The 25,534-nt window shown below is 41.3% G+C and overlaps 1 protein-coding gene and 1 pseudogene across 10 annotated transcripts in view; both read right to left on the bottom strand.

Annotated features, from left to right (window-relative positions):
- Positions 1 to 15,836, bottom strand: part of MIGA1 (mitoguardin 1) — a 93,505-nt gene extending 77,669 nt beyond the window's left edge. For 6 of the 10 annotated variants that reach the window (XR_012512460.1, XM_074381053.1, XM_039474495.2 and 3 more), the window contains exons 1-3: positions 15,742 to 15,836; positions 12,221 to 12,334; positions 1,381 to 1,558 (exon numbers count right to left, since the gene is read on the bottom strand). Coding sequence is in view for 9 of the 10 variants with exons in the window: in XM_074381053.1 (XP_074237154.1) it covers positions 1,381 to 1,558; positions 12,221 to 12,319 (277 nt within the window). In the remaining variant the exon portion in view is untranslated. Of the gene's footprint in view, positions 1 to 1,380; positions 1,559 to 12,220; positions 12,335 to 15,512; positions 15,710 to 15,741 lie in introns of those variants that run through there. The other 4 variants (XM_074381051.1, XM_074381049.1, XM_074381050.1 and 1 more) reach the window with 4 other exon arrangements.
- Positions 15,837 to 20,781: 4,945 nt separating this feature from the next.
- LOC101030673 (actin, cytoplasmic 1-like) lies at positions 20,782 to 21,856 on the bottom strand (annotated as a pseudogene).
- Between the last annotated feature and the right edge of the window lie 3,678 nt (positions 21,857 to 25,534).

Below are 25,534 nucleotides of genomic sequence, written 5' to 3'. Positions count from 1 at the left end.
CTAAAGCTTACCCATATCTCATTGCATTATAATTAGTTATACTTCTGTCTCTTCTACCCAACTATCCATTCTTCTAAGGCAGACATTATATCTTAGTTTTTTGGGTTGTCTTTTTCTTTTTTTGTGAAAATATCTCACTCTGTCACCCTGGCTGCAGTTCAGCGGTGCAATCATGGCTCACTGTAGCACTGACCCCCTGTGTCAAGTAATCCTCCCACTTCAGCCACCAAGGAGCTAGGACCACAACAGACATGTGCCACCATACCTAGCTAATTTTTTAATTTTATTTTTGTAGAGATGTGGTCCCATTATGTGGCCCAGGCTGTTTTAAACCCCTGGGCTCAAGCCATCTTCCTGCTTTGACCTCCCAAAGTGCTGGGATTACAGGAATGAGCCAACATGCCCGGCATTACAGTTTTTCTTAATGCAGCAGTTAAAACGTTCCTAGATTGAAATTCCGGCAGGTATAAATTATATGACCGTAGGCAAGTCACTTAACTTTTGCATATCTCAGTTTTCTTTATGTAGAAAATAGAAACAATAACAAGACTATCGTCCAAATTCACAGGATTGCTGTAAGGTTAAATAAAGCACTGAATATATGGCACTTAGCTGAGACATAATAGAATCTCAGCAAGTGACAGCAATCATTACTGCTGGAATGTTCACTGCACTTGGTACAAAATACTCACTCATTAATTGTATACTGGACAGATGAATCACAAAAGAATACCACATATTCACTAAATAATAAAAAAGTAAGAAACTCAGTATGCTCAAGAAATTACTTTTACTGATACCATATCGTTAACAAAAATTAAAGATCCTTTAAAAGACAGCAATTTACTTCTTGAATTTTACATAAGGAAATAAACAGGGACATGCAAAATAAAAAAAGAAACCACAAACACCCTGAAGTGAACAATAGGGAAATGATTAAATAAACTGGGGTACATTTGTACAAATTAACACTAGTTATATATTAAAATGATTGCATAGAGGGATATTTATTGACTTGGAAAGACATTCTTACTGTCAAATATCTTAAAAGCAGGTTACAAAATGTCTGATTACAATTTTACTTAAAATACATAATTTACTTGTATATAATATACAATTTTATGTCTCACTGTGATATTTAAGTGGACTGATATACATGAAAGTATTATCAGTAGTTATTTTTGGGTAGCAGAATGTCAAGTGATTTTAATTTTTTTTGTTTGCTTATCTACATTTTCTAATCTTTCTAAAATAAATCTGTATTACTTTTGAGTTAAATAATATATTAGGAAGAAAATTTTGCAAACTAGAAGACCAAAATCACTGTATTCCAGTTATAATTTACACATAAAATTTCTTAATTCAACTATTTCTACATACCTTTGTCTGATGCTGCTCTTTTAGTGTGTTCAAGTATGAGATGCTCTGGTTCCCATGGTAATATTTTTCCTTTCTTCTTTCCACGTTTTCTTTTAAAGTGATGGGCCAGAAAAATTACAGATATAGCACTCACTGCAGTTACCACAAACAACTTTTTAGCTACTGGAGAAAATCTGATCTGGAAAAGATGCAGTTAAAACTGAAAAAAATATCTTTAATTTTTCACTGAAAAGGACCTAATAACTAAAGTTACTCTTAATCTAACCTATTTCTAAATACTGTCAAGAAAATATAATTTTACTCTTTCAATGACAAGCTACCCTATTTTATTTTATTTTATTTATTTATTTTTTGGATGGAGTTTCGCTCGTTACCCAGGCTGGAGTGCAATGGCGCGATCTCGGCTCACCGCAACCTCCGCCTCCTGGGTTCAGGCAATTCTCCTGCCTCAGCCTCCAGAGTAGCTGGGATTACAGGCACGCGCCACCATGCCCAGCTAATTTTTTGTATTTTTAGTAGAGACGGGGTTTCACCATGTTGACCAGGACGGTCTCGATCTCTTGACCTTGTGATCCACCCTCCTCGGCCTCCCAAAGTGCTGGGATTACAGGCTTGAGCCACCGCGCCCGGCCTTCCTATTTTATTTTTTAAAAATATTTTACTGTAGTCCCAGCACTTTGGGAGGCCGAGGCGGATCACAAGGTCGAGAGATCGAGACCAACCTGGTCAACATGGTGAAACCCCGTCTCTACTAAAAATACTAAAAATTAGCTGGGCATGATGGCGTGTGCCTGTAATCCCAGCTACTCAGGAGGCTGAGGCAGGAGAATTGCCTGAACCCAGGAGGTGGAGGTTGCGGTGAGCCGAGATCGCGCCATTGCACTCCAGCCTGGGCAGCAAGAGCGAAACTCCGTCTCAAAAAAAAAAAAAAAGCCGGGCGCGGTGGCTCAAGCCTGTAATCCCAGCACTTTGGGAGGCCGAGGCGGGTGGATCACGAGGTCAAGAGATCGAGACCATCCTGGTCAACATGGTGAAACCCCGTCTCTACTAAAAATACAAAAAATTAGCTGGGCATGGTGGCGCGTGCCTGTAATCCCAGCTACTCAGGAGGCTGAGGCAGGAGAATTGCCTGAACCCAGGAGGCGGAGGTTGCGGTGAGCCGAGATGGTGCCATTGCACTCCAGCCTGGGTAACAAGAGCGAAACTCCGTCTCAAAAAAAAAAAAAAAAAAAAAAAAAAAAAAAAAAAAAAAAAAAAAAAAAAAAAAAAAAAAAATTTTAAATGTAATAATTTATTACTCACTGCTTTGAAGATCTCAGGTAAACAATATTATCCCAGAAGTTAATAGGAGTACAAAATAATTCAACCCCATTAACATTTTTTGAGCAATTAAGGATTAATTCATACAACTGAATCTTCTGTTTGAGTCACAGCAAGATTTTTAATTACAGGGATGATTAGACATAAACCGAGCTTTAAAAAAACTATCTGAAAATCTGGAAAGAGAAGCTAAACTCATTTCTAAATATTTTCTAAATAAGCCATTTTATTCACGAATTATTCAACAAATATTTCTTCAGAATCTTAAAGTACCAGGACTGTGTTATGAATTAAAATCTTACTGTAATTCTATTCTATGAGCACATAATAAGGGCCTACAACAAATCAGGAAGCACTAGGTATACAGAGGTCACAGATCTTGCATTTTGCATATACTTGTCTATTTCCCTCAAGCAGTGTGCTCATAGTGGAAACAGTTATGTTGGCAAATAATTACGGCATAATGTGATAAATACAGCTATACGAGTACTAAGTACTAACATGAGAACAGTAAGTGATTAACTTTCACTTGAGAGACAAACATTATTAAATACCTAAAAGCAGAATAACTCTAAAACAAAGCCAAAGAGAGCTAGAAAGAATGTCACTTCCAACCTTCCAACAACAAAATAAAGTATTCTGACTCCATCAGAATAAGGAGATTAGAGGGCAACCAACTGCCCCCTAAACTAATGAGACAGGTATTTGCAGAGAGTTAAGACATTAGTTTTGGCTTACACAGACAAGACATAGCAGGATATTAGTAAGAAAAGGTCAGTGAGCATGGTTTCAAAACTGGTGGAGAAAGAATACACTGTTGAGAGATGGGGGAGAGGTGCTGCAAATGTAGGTGAAATCCACATTATTTTTGCAGATTTTATCTTCATGAATCACTAGGCACTCACAGAAATCCTGAAAGAGTCCTAGGAAAGTCTCCCTAATGGTAGAGAGGGAAGGAAACAGCGGCTTCTGTGGAGGGCATGAACCGGCACCAGAACCTTTCTCCTTTATCCCCATTAAAGAACAAAAACCTTAAACTGTGGATGCATCTTTAGAGAGAAATCTAAGCCATTAAATGCTTATATTAAAAAAGGAAATATATCAAGTCAGTAATCTAAGCTTTCAACTTAAGAATCTAGAAAAAGAGGCCGGGCGCGGTGGCTCAAGCCTGTAATCCCAGCACTTTGGGAGGCTGAGGCGGGTGGATCACGAGGTCAAGAGATCGAGACCATCCTGGTCAACATGGTGAAACCCCGTCTCTACTAAAAATACAAAAAATTAGCTGGGCATGGTGGCGCATGTCTGTAATCCCAGCTACTCAGGAGGCTGAGGCAGGAGAGTTGCCTGAACCCAGGAGGCGGAGGTTGCGGTGAGCCGAGATCGCGCCATTGCACTCCAGCCTGGGTAACAAGAGCGAAACTCCGTCTCAAAAAAAAAAAAAAAAAAAAGAATCTAGAAAAAGAAGTGCAAATTCAAACTATGCAGGCACAAAATAGGAAGCATTATAAAGATTAAAGCAGAAATCAGTGAGACCAACAGCTGGTTTTTTTGGAAGGAAAACTGATAAAACCTCTAGCCCAGGGGTCCCCAAACTTTTTACACAGGGGGCCAGTTCACTGTCCCTAGACCGTTAGAGGGCCGCCACATACTGTGCTTCTCTCACTGACCACCAATGAAAGAGGTGCCCCTTCCTGAAGTGCAGCGGGGGGCCGGATAAATGGCCTGGGGGGGCCGCATGCAGCCCAAGGGCTGTAGTTTGGGGATGCCTGCTCTAGTCAGTCTCATTAAGAAAAAAAAGCAAGTATGACACAAATTACCAAAATCAGAAAAAAAAGAGGAATCATCACTGCAGACCTCACAAAGATCTGTAAAAAGGATACTATAAACAATTCTACATACGTAAATTCAAATTCTTTGAAGGACAAAATCAAAACTCACTCAGGGGGAAAAAAAACAGATAACACGGGCAGTTAAAAATCTATTAAAGAAATTGAATAGGTAGTTAAATGCTTTCAATAAAAAAAAACTAAAGGCCAAATTATACCAAGTAGTTAAAGAAGAAACAGTATCACTTTCATATAATGAGGATACTTCCCAATCATGTTATCAAGCTAGTCCAGATGCTGTTAGACTTATGACAAGGTTATAGCCCAATAAACCCATCCTAAGCTGAAAACATAAGCCAAAAATGAATTTAATACACCCAATCTATCAAACATCATGGCTTAAAGTAGCCTACATTAAACATGCTCAGAACACTTATTAATTCATTAGTCTAGGGTTGGGTAAAATCATGAAACACAAAGCTGCTTTTATGATAAAGTCTTAAATATCTCATGTAATTTATTGAATACCATACATTATGTCAAATTTGCAATGGTTGTGCATCATCGTAAAGTCAAAAAGTTGTTAAGATGGGGACAATCTGTTATTAATAGCAAAGCCAGACAAAGATATTACAAAAAAATAAAACTATAGGTTAATATCCCTCATCGATAGATGCAAAAAACCCACAACAAAATATTAACAAATAAAATTCATCAATATATTAAAAATATGCCAACCAAGTGGCATACATCCCAGGAATGAAAACCTGGTTCAGCACTTAAAAAATCAATGTAATTTATCATAATATCAACTAAGGAAAAGCGATATTTCCAGGTGAAGTGTCCTACAAAAAAAAAAAAAAAAAAAGAAAGAAAGAAAAGAAAAGTGATATTATCTCAACAGATGAGAAAAGAGCACTTTAAAATACTCAACATCCATTTATGATTACTTAAAAACTCCCAGCAAGTTAGGAATAGAAGATGTGGTAGGTTGAATAGTGTCCCAGAATGATTCATGTCCACCTGGAACATCAGAATGTCATCATATTTGAAAATGGGGTGTTTGCTGATATAATTAAGAATTCAGATGAGACCATTCTGGATTAGGATGTGCCCTCAATCCAATAAGAGAATCTTTGTAAACCATAAACACACAAAGGGGAAGGCCATGTAAAGAGACTGAAGTTATGCTGTGATATGGTTTGGCTGCGTCCCTACCCAAATCGCATCTTGAATTGTAGTTCCCATAATTCCCATGTGTTGTGGGAGAAACCTGGTGAGAGATAACTGAATCATGGGGACGGTTTCCCCCATACTGTTCTCGTGGTGGTGAGTAAGTCTCACAAGATCTTAACCCATTTCAGTTGGCTCTCACTTCTCTCCTGTCTGCCGCCATGAAAGACAGGCATTTTGTCTTCTGCCATGATTGTGAGGCCTCCCCAGCCACGTGGAACTGTGAGTCCATTAAATCTCTTTTTCTTTGTAAATTACCCAGTCTCAGGTATGTCTGGAGTCAGCAGAAGCTGGAAAAGGCAAGGAAGGATTCTCCCCTAGAACCTTCAGAGCAAGTGTGGCTGTACTACACTGTGATTTCAGCCTACATAACTAAAAAATTAAATTTCTATTGTTTTTTGTTTTGTTTTGTTTTTTTTGAGACGAAGTTTCGCTCTTGTTACCCAGGCTGGAGTGCAATGGCGCTCGGCTCACCGCAACCTCTGCCTCCTGGGTTCAGGCAATTATCCTGCTTCCGCCTCCTGAGTAGCTGGGATTACAGGCATGCACCACCATGCCCAGCTTTTTTTGTATTTTTAGTAGAGACGGGGTTTCACCATGTTGACCAGGATGGTCTCGATCTCTTGACCTCGTGATCCACCCACCTCGGCCTCCCAAAGTGCTGGGATTACAGGCTTGAGCCACCGCGCCTGGCCAATTTCTATTGTTTTAAGTCACCAAGTTTGTGGTAATTTGTCATGGCAACTCTAGGGAACTAACACAAAAGGTAAATTCCTCAATCTGATAAAGGGTATTTATTTTAAAAACTTGTAGCTAAGATCATAATTTATGGTGAAAGACTAACTGCCTTCCCCATAAGATCATGAACAAGGTAAAGATGTCTTTTCACCAATGTCATACTAGAAGTACTAGCCAGTACAAAAAAGTTAAGAAACAGGAATAAAAGGAATGCGTATTAGAAAGGAAGAAGTAAAACTCTATTCACATATGATACAGCTGTCTATATAGAAAGTTCCAAACACTCTACAAAAAAGCTCCTATAACTAGTAGGTAAGTTTCACAAGATAACAGAAGACAAATTCAATATACAATATCAACTGTATTTTTATATAACAGCAATAAGCAACTGGAATTTAAATTTTAGAAAGTAATACTATTTATAATAGCACCAAGAAAAAGGAAAATATTAGAGGTAAATCTAATAAAAATCTGTGCTAGAGAACAAGGAAACACAAAAGATATCAAAGATAAAAGGAAAGAGACATCATATTCATGGATTACAGGGTTTTTTTTCTCTCCAGTTTGATCTATATAAACAACATAAGCCTAATCAAAACCCAGAAAAAATTTTTGTAAATACTGATAAGCTTATTTTTTAAAACTTAAGAAAAAGCAAAGAAACTAGAAGAACCAAAACAATTTTAAAAAAAACAAAGTTGTAGAACTCACACTAGCTGAATTCAAGACTTAACTATAAAGCAACAGGCAAGACAGTGTGGATGTATAGATCAATACAACAGAATAGACATCCTGGAAGAAACACATACAAACATATAGTCAACCTATTTTTGTCAAAGGTGAAAGAAAATTCAAAGAAGAAATTCTAGAAGAAAACATAGGAAATAATATGCATGACCTCATAATCACCTAAAGTCAGAAACAACCTGGATACCCTTCAACAGGTGAACAGATATACTGTGGTACACTCATACAATGGAACATTACTCATCAACAAAAAAGGACAAACTATTCAGACAAACAACAATGTGGATGAATTTCAATGCAATATGCTAATAGGAAGTCAGTTTCAAAACATTATACATTATATAATTCCATTTATATGACATTTGTGGGTAAAAAAAAACTATAGGGACAGAAAACATCAATGGCAGCTAGGGGTAAGAGGATGAGGAGGTGACCGCAAAGGGGCAGCACAGGGGAACTCTGGGGATGAAGAACTGTTCTGTTCGGTACAGTGATGAAGGACACATGACTGCACAGCTGTCCAAACACACAGAACTGGGCACAACAAAGAACAAATTGTGCTCCATGTCAATTGAAAAAAAATCAACCAGGATATAAGATCACAGATGGATCCCAAGATAAAGCACAGGCTGTGAAAAGTAAATCAAACTTTGTTCCAAATGAAGTGCACTGAAGAGCGTGAGGAAGAAAGGTGCTGACCTAAGTGACAAGGTTTTGCCTGGATATTGTAAGGCTACAGACAAAAAGAGTTAGACTAATCACTGTAACCTGCTGGTAAATTTGTTTCTCAAAGGAGTACTGGGGCCAAGTGCAGTGGCACCTGCTTGTAGTCTCAGCTATTTGGGAGGCTAAGGCAGGAGGATAACTTGAGCCTAGGGGTTCGAGTGAGCTACTATTGCACCACTGCACTCCAGACTGGGTGACAAAGTGAAACTCTCTCTCTTAAAAAAAAAAAAATTAAGTTAAATTAAAAATTTTTAATATTTTGGGGTGCCAATTCTGAAATTTCTTTATGTGTACACTAGATCATATAAGTAAATATATTATGAGTAATACACTATAGTTAATGAGAGCCAGGTGTCTCACTGCTGAATAAACACGTCACAAATGATCCAAGTAGGAATGCTAAAATGAAACCTCTGTTGTTGGATCAAAGTTAGAAGTTTCAATATGCCCATTACTTTTAGAGGCCAAGATGGGCGGACAGCTTGAGGTCAGGAGTTCCAGACCAGCCTGGCCAACATGGTGAAACCCCATCTCTACTAAAGATACAAAAATTAGAGACAGATCCAAGATGGCTGATCACTAGCAACTCGGGACTGTAGCTCCCAGTGAAAGCGCAGAGAATGAGAGGATGCCACACTTTCAGACGAATTTTTGTTGCTCACGGACCAGGAGATTCCCAGCGGAGGAGCCCCACAGGTCACCAGTGCGACTCTTGTGGCCGGTGAGGTGGTTTTGCTGCTGTCTTGGTATGGCAGTTCTTGGTGCAGAGTCAGAAAAGCACCATCAATCTTAACGCCGCTGTTTTGGCCGGTGCAGTGGGTTGCTCAGATTTTAGTGCTGGGAATCAACAAGTTGGACGTCCACTCAGAAATCCAATTATAAAGACGATAATTATAAAGACCACAGATGGATAAAATCTATAACGAAGGGAAGAAAACAGCCTTAAAAGGCTGAGAATACCCAAAATCAGAACGCCTCTCCCTCTACAGGGGATCACAGTTCCTCATCAGCAATGGAACAAGGCCTGATAGAGAACGAGTGTGTTCCATTAACAGAAGCAGGCTTCAAAAGGTGGATGATAAGAAACTTCTGTGAGTTAAAAGAACTTGTTCTAACCCAATGCAAAGAAACTAAGAACTTTGAAAAAAGGTTTGACGAAATGTTAACAAGAATACACAATTTAGAAAGGAATATAAGTGAATTAATAGAGCTGAAAAACACAACACGAGAACTTCGCAAACTATGCACAAGTTTTAACAGCCGAATTGATCAAGCAGAAGAAAAGATATCAGAGGTTGAAGACCAACTTAATGAAATAAAACGAGAAGACAAGATTAGAGAAAAAAAGCATAAAAAGGAAAGAGCAAAGTCTCCAGGAAATATGGGAGTATGTGAAAAGACCTAATCTACGTTTGATAGGTGTACCTGAATGTAACAAAGAGAATCAATCCAAGCTGGAAAATACGCTTCAGGATATTATTCAGGAAAACTTTCCCAACCTAGCAAGGCAGGATACTGTTCAATTCCAGGTAATACAGAGAACACCACAAAGATATTCCTCAAGAAGACCAACCTCAAGGTACATAACTGCCAGATTCACCAGGGTTGAAATGAAGGAGAAAATACTGAGGGCAGCCAGAGAGAAAGGTCAGGTTATCCATAAAGGGAAGCCTATCAGACTCATAGCAGATCTCTCAGCAGAAACCCTACAAGCCAGAAGAGAGTGGGGGCCAATATTCAACATCCTTAAAGAAAAGAACTTTCAACCCAGAATTTTACCGCCAGCCAAACTAAGCTTCACAAGCGAAGGAAAAATAAAATCTTTTGTGAACAAGCAAGCACTCAGAGATTTCATCACCACCAGGCCTGCTTTACAAGAGCTTCTGAAAGAACCACTACACATAGAAAGGAACAACCAGTATCGACCTTTCTAAAAAATACCAAAAAGTAAAGAGCATCAACATAATCAAGAATTTACATCAACCAATGGGCAAAACAGCCAGCTAACATTAAATGGCAGTATTAAATTCACATATATTATTATTAATTCTAAATTTAAATCAACTAAATCCCCCAATCCAAAGACATAGACAGGCAAAAAAAGCCAAAACCCATCAGTATGCTGCATCTAGACCCATCTCACATGCAAGGATACACAAAGACTCAAAACACAGGGATGGAGAAAGATTTACCAACCAAATGGAGAGCAAAAATAAATAAATAAAAAGGGCTGGGTGCGGTGGCTCAAGCCTGTAATCCCAGCACTTTGGGAGGCCGAGGTGGGTGGATCACGAGGTCAAGAGATCGAGACCATCCTGGTCAACATGGTGAAACCCCATCTCTACTAAAAATACAAAAAAAAAAAAAATTAGCTGGGCATGGTGGTGCGTGCCTGTAATCCCAGCTACTCAGGAGGCTGAGGCAGGAGAATTGCCTGAACCTAGGAGGCGGAGGTTGCGGTGAGCCGAGATCATGCCATTGCACTCCAGCCTGGGAAACAAGAGCGAAACTCCGTCTCAAAATAAATAAATAAATAAAATAAAATAAAAAGCAGGAGTTGCAATTTTTGCCTCTGATAAAATAGAGTTTAAAGCAACAAAGATCAAAAGAAGCAAAGAACAATATTACAAAATGATAAAAGGATCAATGCAACAAGAAGAACTAAACATCCTAAATATATACACACCCAAAACAGGAATACCCAGATATATAAGACTTATAAAGAGACTTAGACTCCCACACAATAATAGTGGGAGACTTCAACATCAATATTAGACAGATCAATGAGACAGAAAATTAACAACAATATCCAGGATTTGAACTCAGATCTGCAACAAGTAAACTTAATTAACATTTATAAGCCGGGCGCGGTGGCTCAAGCCTGTAATCCCAGCACTTTGGGAGGCCGAGGCAGGTGGATCACGAGGTCAAGAGATCGAGACCATCCTGGTCAACATGGTGAAACCCTGTCTCTACTAAAAATACAAAAAATTAGCTGGGCATGGTGGCACGTGCCTGTAATCCCAGCCACTCAGGAGGCTGAGGCAGGAGAATTGCTTGAACCCAGGAGGCGGAGGTTGCGGTGAGCCGAGATCGCGCCATTGCACTCCAGCCTGGGTAACAAGAGCGAAACTCCGTCTCAAAAAAAAAAAAAAACATTTATAGAACTCTCCACTTTAAATACACAAAATATACACTCTTACCACACCTATTTACAGGTTTAAATGAAATATTGGTTGGCTGCTTGTTTGTTATTTTCTTCCCTCATTTTTTTTTCATGTCTCTATTATTAAGCACAATTATAGGCATACCCATTTTTAGACTGCAATCTAACCCGGGCAATAAAGCAACACCCCCATTCTCTCTCCCTCTTCCTCTTCCTCTTTCTTCCTCTCCTTCATTCTTTTTTATTATTATTACTTTTTTCTTCTTTCTTTCTTTCTTCTTTTTTTTTTTTCTTAAAAAAAAAAAAGATACAAAAATTAGCCAGGCATGGTGGCGCACACCTGTAGGCCAAGCTACTCGGGAGGCTGAGGCAGGAGAATCACTTGAACCTGGAAGACGGAGGTTGCAGAGAGCCAAGATCGTGCCACTGCACTCCAGCCTGGGTGACAAAGCAAGACTCTTGTCTCAAAAAAATTCTCAAAATGAAGAGTAATAAAAAGAAAGGAAATGCTGACATATGCTACAACATGGATGAGCTTTGAGGACATTATAGTAAGTAAAATAAGCTAGTCACAAAAAGAATGTAGGATTCTACTTGTGAGGTACCTAGTCAAATTCATAGAGACAGAAAATAGAGTGGTGGTGGGGACTAATGGGAGGGAGGTATAGTAAGATGTTAATAAATAGCTGTAGAGTTTAAGTTTTGCAAGATGAAAAGACTTCTGGATATTGTTTGTACAATGTTATTGTACTTCAGGCTAATGAATTATACACTTAAAAATGATCAAAATGGTCAATTTTATGTTATTTGTACCTTACCACAATAAAATTAAAAGGATTGTTAATAGTGAGAACCGGCCTACTGGAATAACACAATTCACTGAAAGTAATAATAATGGACTACGTAAGTTCACTTAACGATAAAAAAAAAATTTCAAGTAATGTGACCCCTTTTTAAGAGTTATGATAACCAAAAAGCAAAACCCCATAAAATAACCAAGTAGGTTTTTAAACTACTATGATAAATATTTTGACTGTACCATATAGAAACCTCAAAAAACTTCATGTTTGCTTCTTTTCTTTACCTGGGAGAGAGAGTAGTACCAAGACAGAGGAAGGTCAAACACTCTTAGTGCTGCTGTCTTCAAGGAAAACTGTGATTCACTTATGGTTTCTTCCGACATGGTTCCTCTTCTAATCTTCATTAATTGAAACATAAACACATATTAGCCACAGAGATTTCTGGTTACTTTAACAATGAAAGGTACACACTGAACATTTAATTCTATCAGCTTATTTTTATAGTCAATTATTGAGGACACTACACTTAAGTTGATCCTTCCTGTAGGAGACAGTAGAAAGAAAGAAAGAGAGAGAGGGAGAGGGAGGGAGAGAGAGAGAGAGAGCGAGCGAGAGAGCAGGCAGGCAGGCAAGCAAGTGAGCGAGATTTAAACTTTGAGTCCAGGTAGCAAATTTTCCCTAGAAAACTGCAAGTTCTAGATTCTCTCTTTTCTGGTTACATAAAAATTTAACATCTTTTAGAGAGTAATTTAAAATTTACTTCTTCCCATTCATTTTGTTTTCTTCATATAACTTCAGAGGTGAGAGTGGGCGGCAGGCAGGTTGCTGGATGGAATCCGGAACAGAATCTTGGGGCTAGAACCTCAGGGTGCACTGCCTGAACATCAGAACTCACGCATTTATTCTCCTATTGTCTCATTTTAAAGATCTTCAAAGAAATGCCATGTACATGCTATATGATTTTGGTATGGTTTTAATGTGTATTATTTCTCTTGACCAAAAAAAGAAAAGTCAGATGAGTACAGAGAAGCAGTCAGTGGTTCAGGGTCTGTGTGTCTGCTTTACAGAGCCAGAAACATAATTTCATCACTGTATTAGCACAAATTTACATGGTATTGATGCATAAATCAGTTTACAAGTTTATCTACTTATAATAAAGAAACACACTATCTAGTGACCAGAATACTTATTCTATTAAAACATACCCTCCCTGAAATCAAAGACTGTAGGAAGCTCAATTGGTAAGTCAAAAATGTTGCCTGATGACTGCAAAAATCAAGAATTCTGAGAAATATTTCATTCAGGCCAAGAAAACGCCTAAGCACTATCTCTAATGCACAAGAGAATGGGCTTCTCCAATAACCAGAATGTTCATGCCTACCAAATTTATTATTTATTTTCTTTGAGTAGTGCTATATATTACATAACAGAATATAAAAATTATCAACAATCCCTCTATAAAAGTTTATTTGTGGCTGGGCACAGTGGCTCATGCCCGAGCCACTTTGGGACTGGCTTTGGAAGGTCGAGGTGGGTGGATGGCTTGAGCCCATGAGCCCAGGAGTTCGAGACCAGCCTGGGCAACATGATGAAACCCTGCCTATTCCAAAAAAAGAAAAAAATGATTTTGCTATGCTTTTTTAGGCCCTTCATTTCTGCATATATCTCTATGTTCTCTTTTTCTGTAATCCAGTAGACTATTCCCTTTTGTTAATACTCACCTGTTTTCAGACAAGTGTCAAAACAACTGGTTATGTAGTGGTTTCCTTTCAAAGCAAACACAGCAATACCTCTTAGGGTGGGTTACTACTACTGATGCTTACTTAATTCCCCCTACCAGCGCTGTAAGCACAACTTTTAGAGTCAGTATAGTTAGTTCTAACTGACGTATATTTATTTCAATCAACAATCTGTGATATAGACATATGATTAAAAAGTACAGAGGAAACCATGAACAGTTAAGCAAGTGAAAAATGATCCCCTGGAGAATAAGACAAGGGGTATAGAGAAGCTGGGCAGAAAATAACCACATTTCCTTATAAGTCTGTCTGTAATACTTGATTTTCAAAAACTTGCCTACATGCATTGCTTTTTATCACTACAGTAAAAAGGAGGTGAGAAGAAGCACATTTATTCTTCTCCTTCCCTAAAAATTAATAAATTTTATTTTGAGAAGCATTTTTACTAATTAGATTCTGGAGCAATCTATGCTACTGCATCAAAAAAAAAAAAAAAAAAAAAAAATACTGAGTAATTCACCCAAAGGAATTTTACCTATAATAGAGCATTCCAAATTTTAAGCGTAAGAGAAGAAAAATAAACACTTTAATTGGCTGCAGAGATTTTCTTAAAAAATTATGACAAACCTCGGCCGGGTGCCATGGCCCATGCCTGTAATCCCAGCATTCTGGGAGGCTGAGGCAGGTGGATCTCTTGAGGTCAAACGTTCCAGACCAGCCTGACCAACATGGTGAAACCCCTCTCTACTACAAATACAAAAAAATTAGTTGGGCGTGGTGGCACATGCCTGGAATCCCAGCTACTTGAGAGGCTGAGGCTAATTGCTAGAACCCTGGAGGTGGAGGTTGCAGTGAGCCCTGATGGCGCCACTGCACTCCAGCCTGGGAGACAGAGCAAGATTTTGTCTCAAAAAGAAAAAAAAAAAAAAGATTGTGACAAACCTCTATTTTTACATTCTAACTACCTCATTCCCTTTCAATTAAAATTACTGAGGAAGTTGATTCCAAATCTAATCATTATTAATTGAAAAACAAACAAAAAAACTAGTCATTTCAGTTGCTTTCAGAAGTATACTAAAAATATACGTGAAAGTGGTTTCATGATTATTCAAATTTGTAGAAAGAATCTATAAAACATAACCATGAATATTGTCCTTGTGTGATATTACTTGTTCCTCTCCATTCCAACTACTCGGGAAGTAAAAATAAGTGTCACAAACAGTTTTATCTTACACATCTTAAAATTCTATCCTACAACTTTGACTTTATAATCTAACAGGAAGGAAAGTCTGAAATACCAAAAAGAAAATTGACGTGAAGCACAAATCTATATAACCTAACTCTGAGAAGCCACTTTGAACAGAGCAAAAATGTTTAGCTGCAATAACAACAACAATAACAAAGGTCTCAAAGTCTTGTGCAAAAACAAGCTGAGTCCTCCCTCCGGAAAATAGATATTTAACTACTTTACAGAAGGACCTGACAACACAACACTCGCGTGCTAAATTATTCTCTGAAAGCACCTGCAAAGCAGCGTAATCTTGCACACTCAAAAGCCACTCCCTGCTCAAAACCACCCGCAGCCAAGCCGAACCTGGGACCTCACCAGCTGCCCAACCTCCAGCGGGCCCTCCCCCGACCCCACAGCAGCCCCACGCCGAGCTCTCCTCTGCTGTCTTCCTTTTTCTGTACCACGAGGACCAGAAAAGGTGCTCCCTCCAGCTCGGCCGTCCAGACCCTTCCTCGGGCTCCGAGCGGTCCCATCCCAATTCCGCGCTTCCTTTGCAGGCCTCCCTCCGGCGCGGGGACCCTCCTGCATTCCTAAGTAAGTACTAACCAGGCCTGACCCTGCTTAGCTTCTGAGATGAGACGAGGTCGGGGGTGTCCAGGCCGGGACGGCTGTCGACCCTCCGGCTTTCCGCCGCTCCACCTGGCTCGGAAGAGAGCTAACGCCAGCGATGGAGTCCGCGCCACCCCTGCCCCGGGGGCTCTGCCCCAACTGCGTGGTTACCCAGCTCTCCACTTCCTCCGCCCGCCTCTCCACCTCACCCCGCCCGCGCCCGTACCGGGAGCTCCTAGCCAGGTACAGCCGGTCTGCGCACGCCTGCTTCCCAGCTGCAGTCTGGCGCTGAGCGGCAGCAGCCTGACGGGGGAAGGCCGAGTCCTTCCGGGGTCAGGAGTGGGAAGGTGGAGAGAAAGGGGAGCGGGCCTTCTAGGCTTTCTGCGAGAGAGGGCACGTGTGAAGCACCTCCCGCCATTTTTGTTTAGGGTAGAAGCTCCTGTCTCCTCAAGTGGATGTAAAAACTGGATTCGACGAATTGCATCCTTTTACATTACAAACCTGTGAAAAACTAGTATTGCAGTTTGTAACCTGTCGGGATCTAGAACGGTCGTCAATCTGGTGAAAACGATGTAGCCTTTCCCCTGGGAAAAAAAATGCATATACACATGCTCATTACATTAAAGAAAAAAAATATGTATATATACAAGTTCAAAACCCTGAAAACAATCCATAGATCTAAGATTAAGAACTTCTGCCTCAGTCCTCAAATGAATGAGTGTTAAGAGGCATTCTAGTCCTGTATAGATGATACATTTACTACTGATTTCATTCCCTCTTTAGCCTTTTCTGTGTTTCCCGCTGAATTAGAAAACTGAAGAATACTAAAAAATGCAAAAATTAGCCGGGCAGGGTGGCATGTACCTGTAGTCCCAGCTACTTGAGAGGCTACTACCATGCCCAGCCTGACAGGCTTCTTTACTTAACATAATGCTTTTAAGATTCATCCATGTTGTAACATTTATCACTTCATCATTTCTTTTTATGGCCAAATATTGTATAACTATATCACATTTTATTTATTCATCAGTTGGTGGGCATTTGTTTCAATTTTTTGACCATTAAGAATAATGCTGGGCCGGGCGCGGTGGCTCAAGCCTGTAATCCCAGCACTTTGGGAGGCCGAGACGGGCAGATCACAAGGTCAAGAGGTCGAGACCATCCTGGCCAACATGGTGAAACCCCGTCTCTATTTAAAATACAAAAAAAAAATTAGCTGGACATGGTGGCGTGTAGTCCTGTAGTCCCAGCTACCCTGGAGGCTGAGGCAGGAGAATTGCTTTAATCTGGGAGGTGGAGGTTGCAGTGAGCCGAAATCATGCCACTGCACTCCAGCCTGGTGACAGAGTGAGACTCTGTCGCAAAAAAAAAAAAAAAAAAAAAAGAATAATGCTGTAAGCGGGACAGGGTGGCTCTTGCCTATAATCCCAGCATCTTGGAAGGCCCAGGCTGGATGATCACTTGAGTTTAGGCGTTCGAGACCAGCCTGGCCAACATGGTGAAACTCATTCCCTACTAAAAATACAAAAATTAGCTGGGCATGATGGTGAGTGCTTGTAATCCCAGCTGCTGAGGAGGCCAAGACGGGAGAGTCATTTGAGCCTGGGAAACAGGGTGCAGTGAGCTGAGATCCTACCCTGCACTCTAGTCAGGGTGACAGAGCAAGACTCCATCTCAAAAAAATAAAAATAAAAACAAATAAAAGAATAATGCTGCGATGCATATTCATGTACGAGTTTTTGTATGGATGTATGTTTTCAATTCTCTTTGGCATTACCTAGGAGTAGAATTGCTGGACCATATAACTCTATATTTAACATTTTGAGGAACTGAATCTGTAGTATTTAGATATGTGTACAGACCACTGTACTCTGAATACATGTTCTAAATTAGCATCTAGAACCATAACCTGAATTCTAGATGCCTTGATTAGTTAGTTCTGACTTATAGAAGGGTCCTGTAAAATACTTTTGGTGGGTAATGAGAGTAAAGATATAATGGCCAATATATGCCCTATAGCATTATATGTATTTGAAAGGAGGCCCTGAGGTATTTCCTGGGACTGCCAAGTTTTTGCAGTTAATAGGAGAAGTAATTGGAGCTATGGATTATCTAAAAGTGTTAATCCACTTAGGATATATAATTGCTTTTAAATCCTCAATGTGCTAGACTTCTGTCAGACTTAATGCTTAATGTCATCACTTGATAAATGCTGTTTCCACTAATCAATCATTCATGAAGTGCATTGGCCACATATTGTTTCAGCTGGAATGAGCAGTGATCCTAACTATTCTAAATAAAATATCAGAAATACCCAACCAATGCAGTTAAATCTGACTTTGGGACTGAGTGCAGTAGCTCACACCTGTAATCCCAGCACTTTGGGAGGCTGAGGCCAGCAGATCACAATGTCAGATGATCCGGACCATCCTGGCCAACATGGTGAAACCCCATCTCTACTAAAATACAAACAATTAGCCAGGTGTGGGGACTGAGGCAGTGGAATTGCTTGAACCCAGGAGGCAGAGGTTGCAGTAAGCCGAGATCGTACCACTGCACTCCAGACTGGTGACAGAGCAAGACTCCATCTCAAACAAAACAAAACAAAAAAACAAAAATTAGCCAGACATAGTGACATGTGCCTGTAGTCCCAGCTACTCGGGAGGCAGAGGAAGAGGCAGGAGAATCGCTCAAACCAAGGAGGTGGAGGTTGCAGTGAGCCAAGATTGTGCCTCTGCACTCCAGCCTGGGTGACAGAGTGAGACTCTGTCTAAATAAATAAATAAATAAAAATAAGTTTGACTTTAGTACCTTCTTCATGTGGCTCACTCCTAAATGCTAGCTCTTTTCTTGGCCCTTTTCTATGTTCCTCAATGACTGTCTCCTTTGCTGGGGACCTCTTATTGTTTGATTCCCCAATCCTGGACCAAAAAAACCTGTGGCTTTTCATTTAGATAGTCAATTTAAACCTGGTTTGAAGATACAACCTTCTAAGATAATTCAAGTCTGGCTACATTCCGTGACACTCATATGGCCCACAGGAGAATTTTTCTTGCAAAGTTGCAAGTACAGGCCCTTTCTGCTGTAGGTCTCTCTCTCTCTCTCTCTCTCTCTCTCTCTCTCTCTCTCTCTCTCTCTCTTTGTTCTGCCATCAAAGCCTTCTCTAGATAGTCTATTGCTTTTAGACTTTTCCAGGTGACATAAATTCCAGGGCACAGAGTCAACTTGCCTAAAGTTCCTTAAGCACTCTCTTCTTCCCACTCCTGGAAAGGGGAACAAAAATGCACAGCACTCCAGAAAACTGTCTCTTACCCTTTTTTTTTTCCTTGAGACAGAGTATGGCTCTGTCACCCAGGCTGGAGTACAGTAGCACAATGTTGGCTCACTGTGACCTCCATCTCTTGGACTCAAGCTATCATCCTCCCACCTCAGACTCCCAAGTAGGATGAGACTACAGGCATTCGCCACCACACCCAGCTAGTTTTTGTATATTTGTAGAGACCGGATTTCATCATGTTGCCCAAGCTGGTCTTGAACTCCTGAGCTTAAAGTTATCCACCTGCCTCAGCCTCCCAAAGTGCTGGGATTACAGGTGTGAGCCACCAAGCCTGGCCCTTCTAGGCATGTTTATTCTCCAATCTTCTTTCATCAATCCTGATTTATCATTCCTGGGAGGTTCGTGAGAATGGAGGATTACTAAATGGTTTTCACATTCTACCAGCATGTCCTGTGGGGATGGTCTGGCATCCTCTTTTAGAATGCTTAAGGTACTTCACATTTATTTTTCTCAGCTTTGGAGCCTCTATTTTACTTTTTTTTTTTTTTTTGAGATGGAGTCTTGCTCTGTCACCTAGGCTGGAGTGCAATGGCACAACCTCGGCTTACTGCAACCTCTGTCTCCCAGGTTCAAGCAATTCTCCTTTCTTTTTTTTGGGGGGGGGGGAACGGAGTTACGCTCTTGTTATCCAGGCTGGAGTGCAATGGCACGATCTCGGCTCACCGGAACCTCCGCCTCCCGGGTTCAAGCAATTCTCCTGCCTCAGCCTCCTGAGTAGCTGGGATTACAGACACTCACCACCATGCCCAGCTAATTTTTGTATTTTTAGTAGAGACGGGGTTTCACCATGTTGACCAGGATGGTCTCGATCTCTTGACCTCGTGATCCACCCGCCTCGGCCTCCCAAAGTGCTGGGATTATAGGCGTGAGCCACCGCACCTGGCCTGGAGCCTCTATTAAAAGACCCACTGAAGGGTCCCATTTACTATGCCACATATCTTAGAAATATGTGCCTGTATTGTTCTACGTTCTTTTTTTTTTTTTTTTTTTTTTAATGTGTGCACTTTTATTCAATTGGTCTCAAGTCAGTGTACAGGTAAGCCCTGGCTGCCTCCAGCCGCTCCCAGGGAAACCAAAAGCCTTCATATGTCTCAAAATGGGGGACAAAAAAGGAGGGCCACGAAGGCTGATAATTAAAAATAAAACTAAATAAAAAGTATTAAGGCAAAGATTTTTTTTAAATTACATTACACAATTTACATGAAAGCAATGCTATCACCTCCACAGTGTGGACTCAGGAGAGGATTGAGCCATACTCCTTAGATAGAAGTAGGGTGGCTTTTAGGAGGGCAAGGGACTTTCTGTAACAATGTATCTCATGATATTTGGAATGACTATCAAAAAAAAGAACAACGTATTAAGAAAAAGAACAATGTACAAAGTCCTCGCCCACACTGTAGAACTTTGGGGGATGCTCACTCCAACTGACTGCTGTCACCTTCACTGTTCCAGTTTTGTTTTGTTTTGTTTTGTTTTCTTGAGACGGAGTTTCGCTCTTGTTACCCAGGCCTGAGTGCAATGGTGCGGTCTCGGCCCACCGCAACCTCCGCCTCCTGGGTTCAGGCAATTCTCCTGCCTCAGCCTCCTGAGTAGCTGGGATTACAGGCACGCACCACCATGCCCAGCTAATTTTTTGTATTTTTAGTAGAGACGGGGTTTCACCATGTTGACCAGGATGGTCTCGATCTCTTGACCTCGTGATCCACCCGCCTGGGCCTCCCAAAGTGCAGGGATTACAGGCGTGAGCCACCACGCCCGGCCACTGTTCCAGTTTTTAAGTCCTCAGTCAAGCCCCTGTTGCCCAAAAAACAAAAAACAAACACACACACACAAAATAAAACCAAATAAAGCCATGACAATCTCACGTTGTTTTCTGGGCAAGTTAGGTTTTGTCAAGAAAGGGTGTAATATAACTAAGTAACAGTCCACCTAGAAGCATTTGTAGTAGATGATGGAGAGGCCACAGCGGCTGGACTCGACATATTCCTGCTTGCTGATCCACATCTGCTGGAAGGTGAACAGCAAGACCAGGATGGAGCCATCGATCCACACGGAGTATTTGCGCTGGAATGGAGCAATGATCTTGATCTTCATTGTGCTGGGCGCCAGGGTGGTGATCTCCTTCTGCATCCTGTCGGCGATGCCAGGGCACATGGTGGTGCCGCCAGACAGCACTGTGTTGGCGTACGGCTCTTTGCGATGTCCACGTCACATCTCATGATGGATTTGAAGGTAGTTTCATGGATGCCACAGGATTCCATGCTTGCGAAGGCAGGCTAGAAGAGTGCCTTAGGGCAATGGAACCACTCTTTGCTGATAGTGATGACCTGGCTGTTGGGCAGCTCGTAGCTCTTCTCCAGGGAGGAACTGGAGGCCTCCACGGCCATCTCCTGATCCAAGTCCAGGATGATGTAGCACCGCTTCTCCTTGATGACTTGTAAGATTTCCCACTTGGCCATAGAGGCGAAGCTGTAGAGGTGCTCCATGAGGATCTTCATGAGGTAGTCAGTCAGGTCCTGGCCAGCGAGGTCCAGACACAGGATGGCGTGGGGGAGGGCATACCCCTGGTAGATGGGCACAGTGTGGGTGATGTCATCGCCAGAGTCCATCACAATGTGACCAGATGCATACAGGGACAGCACGGCCTGGACGGCCAGTTACATTGCTGGAGTGTTGAAGGTCTCAGACATAATCTGGGTCATCTTCTCGCAGTTGGCCTTGGGGTTCAGGGCGTTCCTCAGTCAGCAGCATGGATGCTCCTTGGAGCCACATGCAACTCGTTGTAGACGTGGTGTCAGATCTTCTCCATGTCATCCCAGTTGGTGATGATGCCATGCTCGATGGGGTACTCCAGGCTCAGGATGCCTCTCCTGCTCTAGGCCTCGTCGCCCACGTAGGGGTCCTTTTGACCCATGCCCATCATCACACAGGTGTGGATGGGCAGCAGAGCTCCATATTCGCAGGGCAGACAGATCTTGGCGGTCTGTTCTATGTTCTTAACCATTTTTTTTTTTTTGGGTCTTATGAAACTCTTGACTTTCTGGTAGAATCTGGGACCCCCTTTCCAAGTAATGTTTCTATGTGCATAAAACAAATAAATGGGATTACAAAGGAAACCAATGATATTAAAACAGAATTGCACCCTTGGAGCCTATGGAGGTCCAAGTACTCAGGTTAAAAATTTACATAAAAATGTTAGTTCTTTTTTTTTTTTTTTTTTTTTTGAGACAGGGTCTTGCTCTGTCACCCAGGCTATAGTGCAGTGGTGCCATATTGGCTCACTGCAATCTCCACCTCCTGGGTTCAAGTGAGAATCTATCTTAGTTCTTATTTTTTTTTTTTGAGACTGAGTTTCGCTCTTGTTACCCAGGCTGGAGTGCAATGGCGCGATCTCGGCTCACCGCAACCTCCGCCTCCTGGGTTCAGGCAATTCTCCTGCCTCAGCCTCCTGGGTAGCTGGGATTACAGGCACGCGCCACCATGCCCAGCTAATTTTTTGTATTTTTAGTAGAGACGGGGTTTCACCATGTTGACCAGGACGGTCTCGATCTCTTGACCTCGTGATCCACCCGCCTCGGCCTCCCAAAGTGCTGGGATTACAGGCTTGAGCCACCGCGCCCGGCCCCTATCTTAGTTCTTTCTAAGCATTACTATATTTGTCTTTCTTTTTCCTTTCCTCTTTATCCTTTTCTTTCTTCGTTTTCTTTTTTTTTTTTTTTTTTTTTTTGAGATAGAGTCTTGCTCTGTCGCCCAGGCTGGAGTGCAGTGGCTGGAGTGCAGTGGCACAATCCTGGTGCACTGAAACATCTGCCTCCTAGATTCAAGCAATTCTCCTATCTCAGTCTCCGGAGTAGCTAGGATTACAGGCATGCACCACCATGCCTGGCTAATTTTTGTATTTTTAGTAGAGATGAGGTTTCACCATGTTGGCCAGGCTGGTCTTGAGCTCCCTCCTAACCTCAAATGACCTGCCCACCTCAGCCTCCAGGCGTGAGCCACAGTGGCAGGCCTATATTACTCTTTCTAACATGCCAGGAGGAAACTGAGACACCAAAAGGATAAGTACCTGGCCTAAGACCATGTGACATAAAAAATACATATTTAGACCGAGCACGGTGTCTCACACCTATAATCCCAACATTTTGGGAGGCTAAGGTGGGAGGATCCCTTGAGTCCAGGAGTTTGAGACCAGGCAAACTCCTGGGAAACACAGTGAGACATTGTTTCTAGTAAAATTTTTACATGTAGCTGGGCATGGTGGCAAGTGCTTGTAGTCCCGGCGACTCAGAAGACTGTAGCAGGAAGATCACTTGAGCTCAGGAGTTCAAGGCTGCAGTGAACTATGACTGTGCACTGCACTGCAGCCTGGGCAATAGAGTGAGACCCTGTGTCAAACAAACAAACAAACAAACAAACAAAATAAATAAATATAGTCTCTGTCCCCAGTTCCTAACACAGACCTCCTAAATCTCTTGGAATTTCCTGGTTGATAGGAGGGCATTTTTTTTCTTTTATATACATATACATACATATATATACATACATATATATATATATATATATATATATATATATATATATATATATATATAAAGACAGGGTTTTACCATATTGGTCAGGCTGGTCTTGAACTCTGTCTATACCCAACCTCAGGTGATCCACCCGCCTTGGCCTCCAAAGTGCTTGGATTACAGGCATGAGCCACCATGCCTGGCTGGAGGGTTTTTTTTTTTTTTTTTTTTTTCCTATATTTTTGCTGGGTTCCTGGGTAGCTTTGGGATAAAGGCTAGTCACCAGAAAATTCAAGCTATGATTAGAAGCCTAAAAATTTTGGCCCCGGCCGGGCGCGGTGGCTCAAGCCGGTAATCCCAGCACTTTGGGAGGCCAAGGCGGGTGGATCACGAGGTCAAGAGATCAAGACCATCCTGGTCAACATGGTGAAACCCTGTCTCTACTAAAAATACAAAAAATTAGCTGGGCATGGTGGTGCATGCCTGTAATCCCAGCTACTCAGGAGGCTGAGGCAGGAGAATTACCTGAACCTAGGAGATGGAGGTTGTGGTGAGCCAAGATCGCGCCATTGCACTCCAGCCTGGGTAACAAGAGCGAAACTCCGTCTCAAAAAAAAAAAAAAAAAAAAAAAAAAATTTGGCCCCATACACACTTCATCCTTTGTGGAGGTGAGAAGAGTTGAAGACTGAGTTAATAATCAATTATGGTTACATTGTCAGAGGGTTCGAACCAGAGCGACTTGAATGAGGGCTAGGAAAATGAGGCTGGCACTTGCTGGGCTGTGTTCCCAGAAAGTTAGGCATTCCTAGCTTCTAAATGTTCACTGTTAAAGGAACAGATTGATAATGTTTACTAAACAGACCCAGACTTGGGAGGGAGTGGTATCCTGATATCCCTGATATCTTCAGAGCAAAAGCGTTCCTAATTATGCTTTAAAGATAATCATATTGATTCTTGCAAAATACAGTAATTAAGAAAATTCATCCTTTATCACAAACCCTTGTAGCAGAGCACATCTCCCCATGATCTTTTTTTAAATCCTATAAAAATAAATATTGTACCTAAGTGGATGTGTTCCTTTTCTTCCTTTTGGGAATGCCCTACTCTGTCTATAGAGCAACTGTATGTTCACCACTTTACTCTCTTAATAAATTTGTTTTCGCTTTAGACTGTGGACTCGCCCTGAATTCTTTCTTGTGTGAAATCCAGGAACCCTCTCTTGAGGTCAGGATTGGGACCCCTTTCTGGTAACAACATTATAAGGCCTCCATAGAAATCCCTGAAGTATGGGGTTCTAACAGCTTCTGAGTTGGTGAACATACCCATATCCCAAAAAGATGGTGCACCCTGCTTCCATGGGGACAGAAGCTCCTGCACTCAGGATCCTTCCAGATCTTGTTTTATGTACCTCTTCATCTGGCTGTTCATCTGTATCCTTTGTAATATCTTTTGTAATAAATCAGTAAATTTGAGTAAATGTTTCCCTGAGTTTTGTAAACCATTATAGCAAACTATTGCATGGGAGAAGAGGGTTCTGGGAATCCCTGATTTATAGCTGGTTGGTCAGAAGTACAAGTGACAACCTGGGACTTGCAATTGGCATCTGAAGTGGGGTAGTCTTGCAGGACTGAGACCTTAACGGATCTGGGTGCACTCCAGGTAGATAGTATTGAATTGAATTGAACTGTACAACACCCAGTTGATAGACACTAAGTAACGAGTGGATTTATAATGAGCCATAATTGGAGACTTGTTTGGTGGGGAAAAAAACCTCTATACACTTGGTGTCAGAAGTGTTGAAAGTATGGAAAAATAGTTGTGTTTCTTTCCTTTAACCATGCATCTAGTAAGTGGCCAAGAAAGAATTCAAACCCAGGCAGTCTGACTTCACAGCTTTGGTTTGATATTATGCAGATAGGATCCCCTAAATTTGCTAATGGTTGCTATAGCATGTATTGGAGCATTTGTACAGAAGAAACAACTGATAGTACTCCCTGAACTCCATTCTCTGGTTTAGTGAGCAACACACTATGGCCTGGTTATCTGGGGGAGGTATGGGCCTTTAGAATTGATCCAGCCTCCAATTTCTTTTTCCTGGTCCCTGATGTCAAAAGACATTGAGTTCCTTGTCCTGGTTTAAGCCACTACTTGTTTGGTTTTCTTTTACTTG

Source organism: Saimiri boliviensis, chromosome 11, assembly GCF_048565385.1.
Source record: "Saimiri boliviensis isolate mSaiBol1 chromosome 11, mSaiBol1.pri, whole genome shotgun sequence".
In the NCBI taxonomy this organism is placed as follows: Eukaryota; Metazoa; Chordata; class Mammalia; order Primates; family Cebidae; genus Saimiri; species Saimiri boliviensis.
The sequence above is the reverse complement of the archived record's forward strand: the minus strand, read 5'-3'. Positions and strand labels throughout refer to the sequence as shown.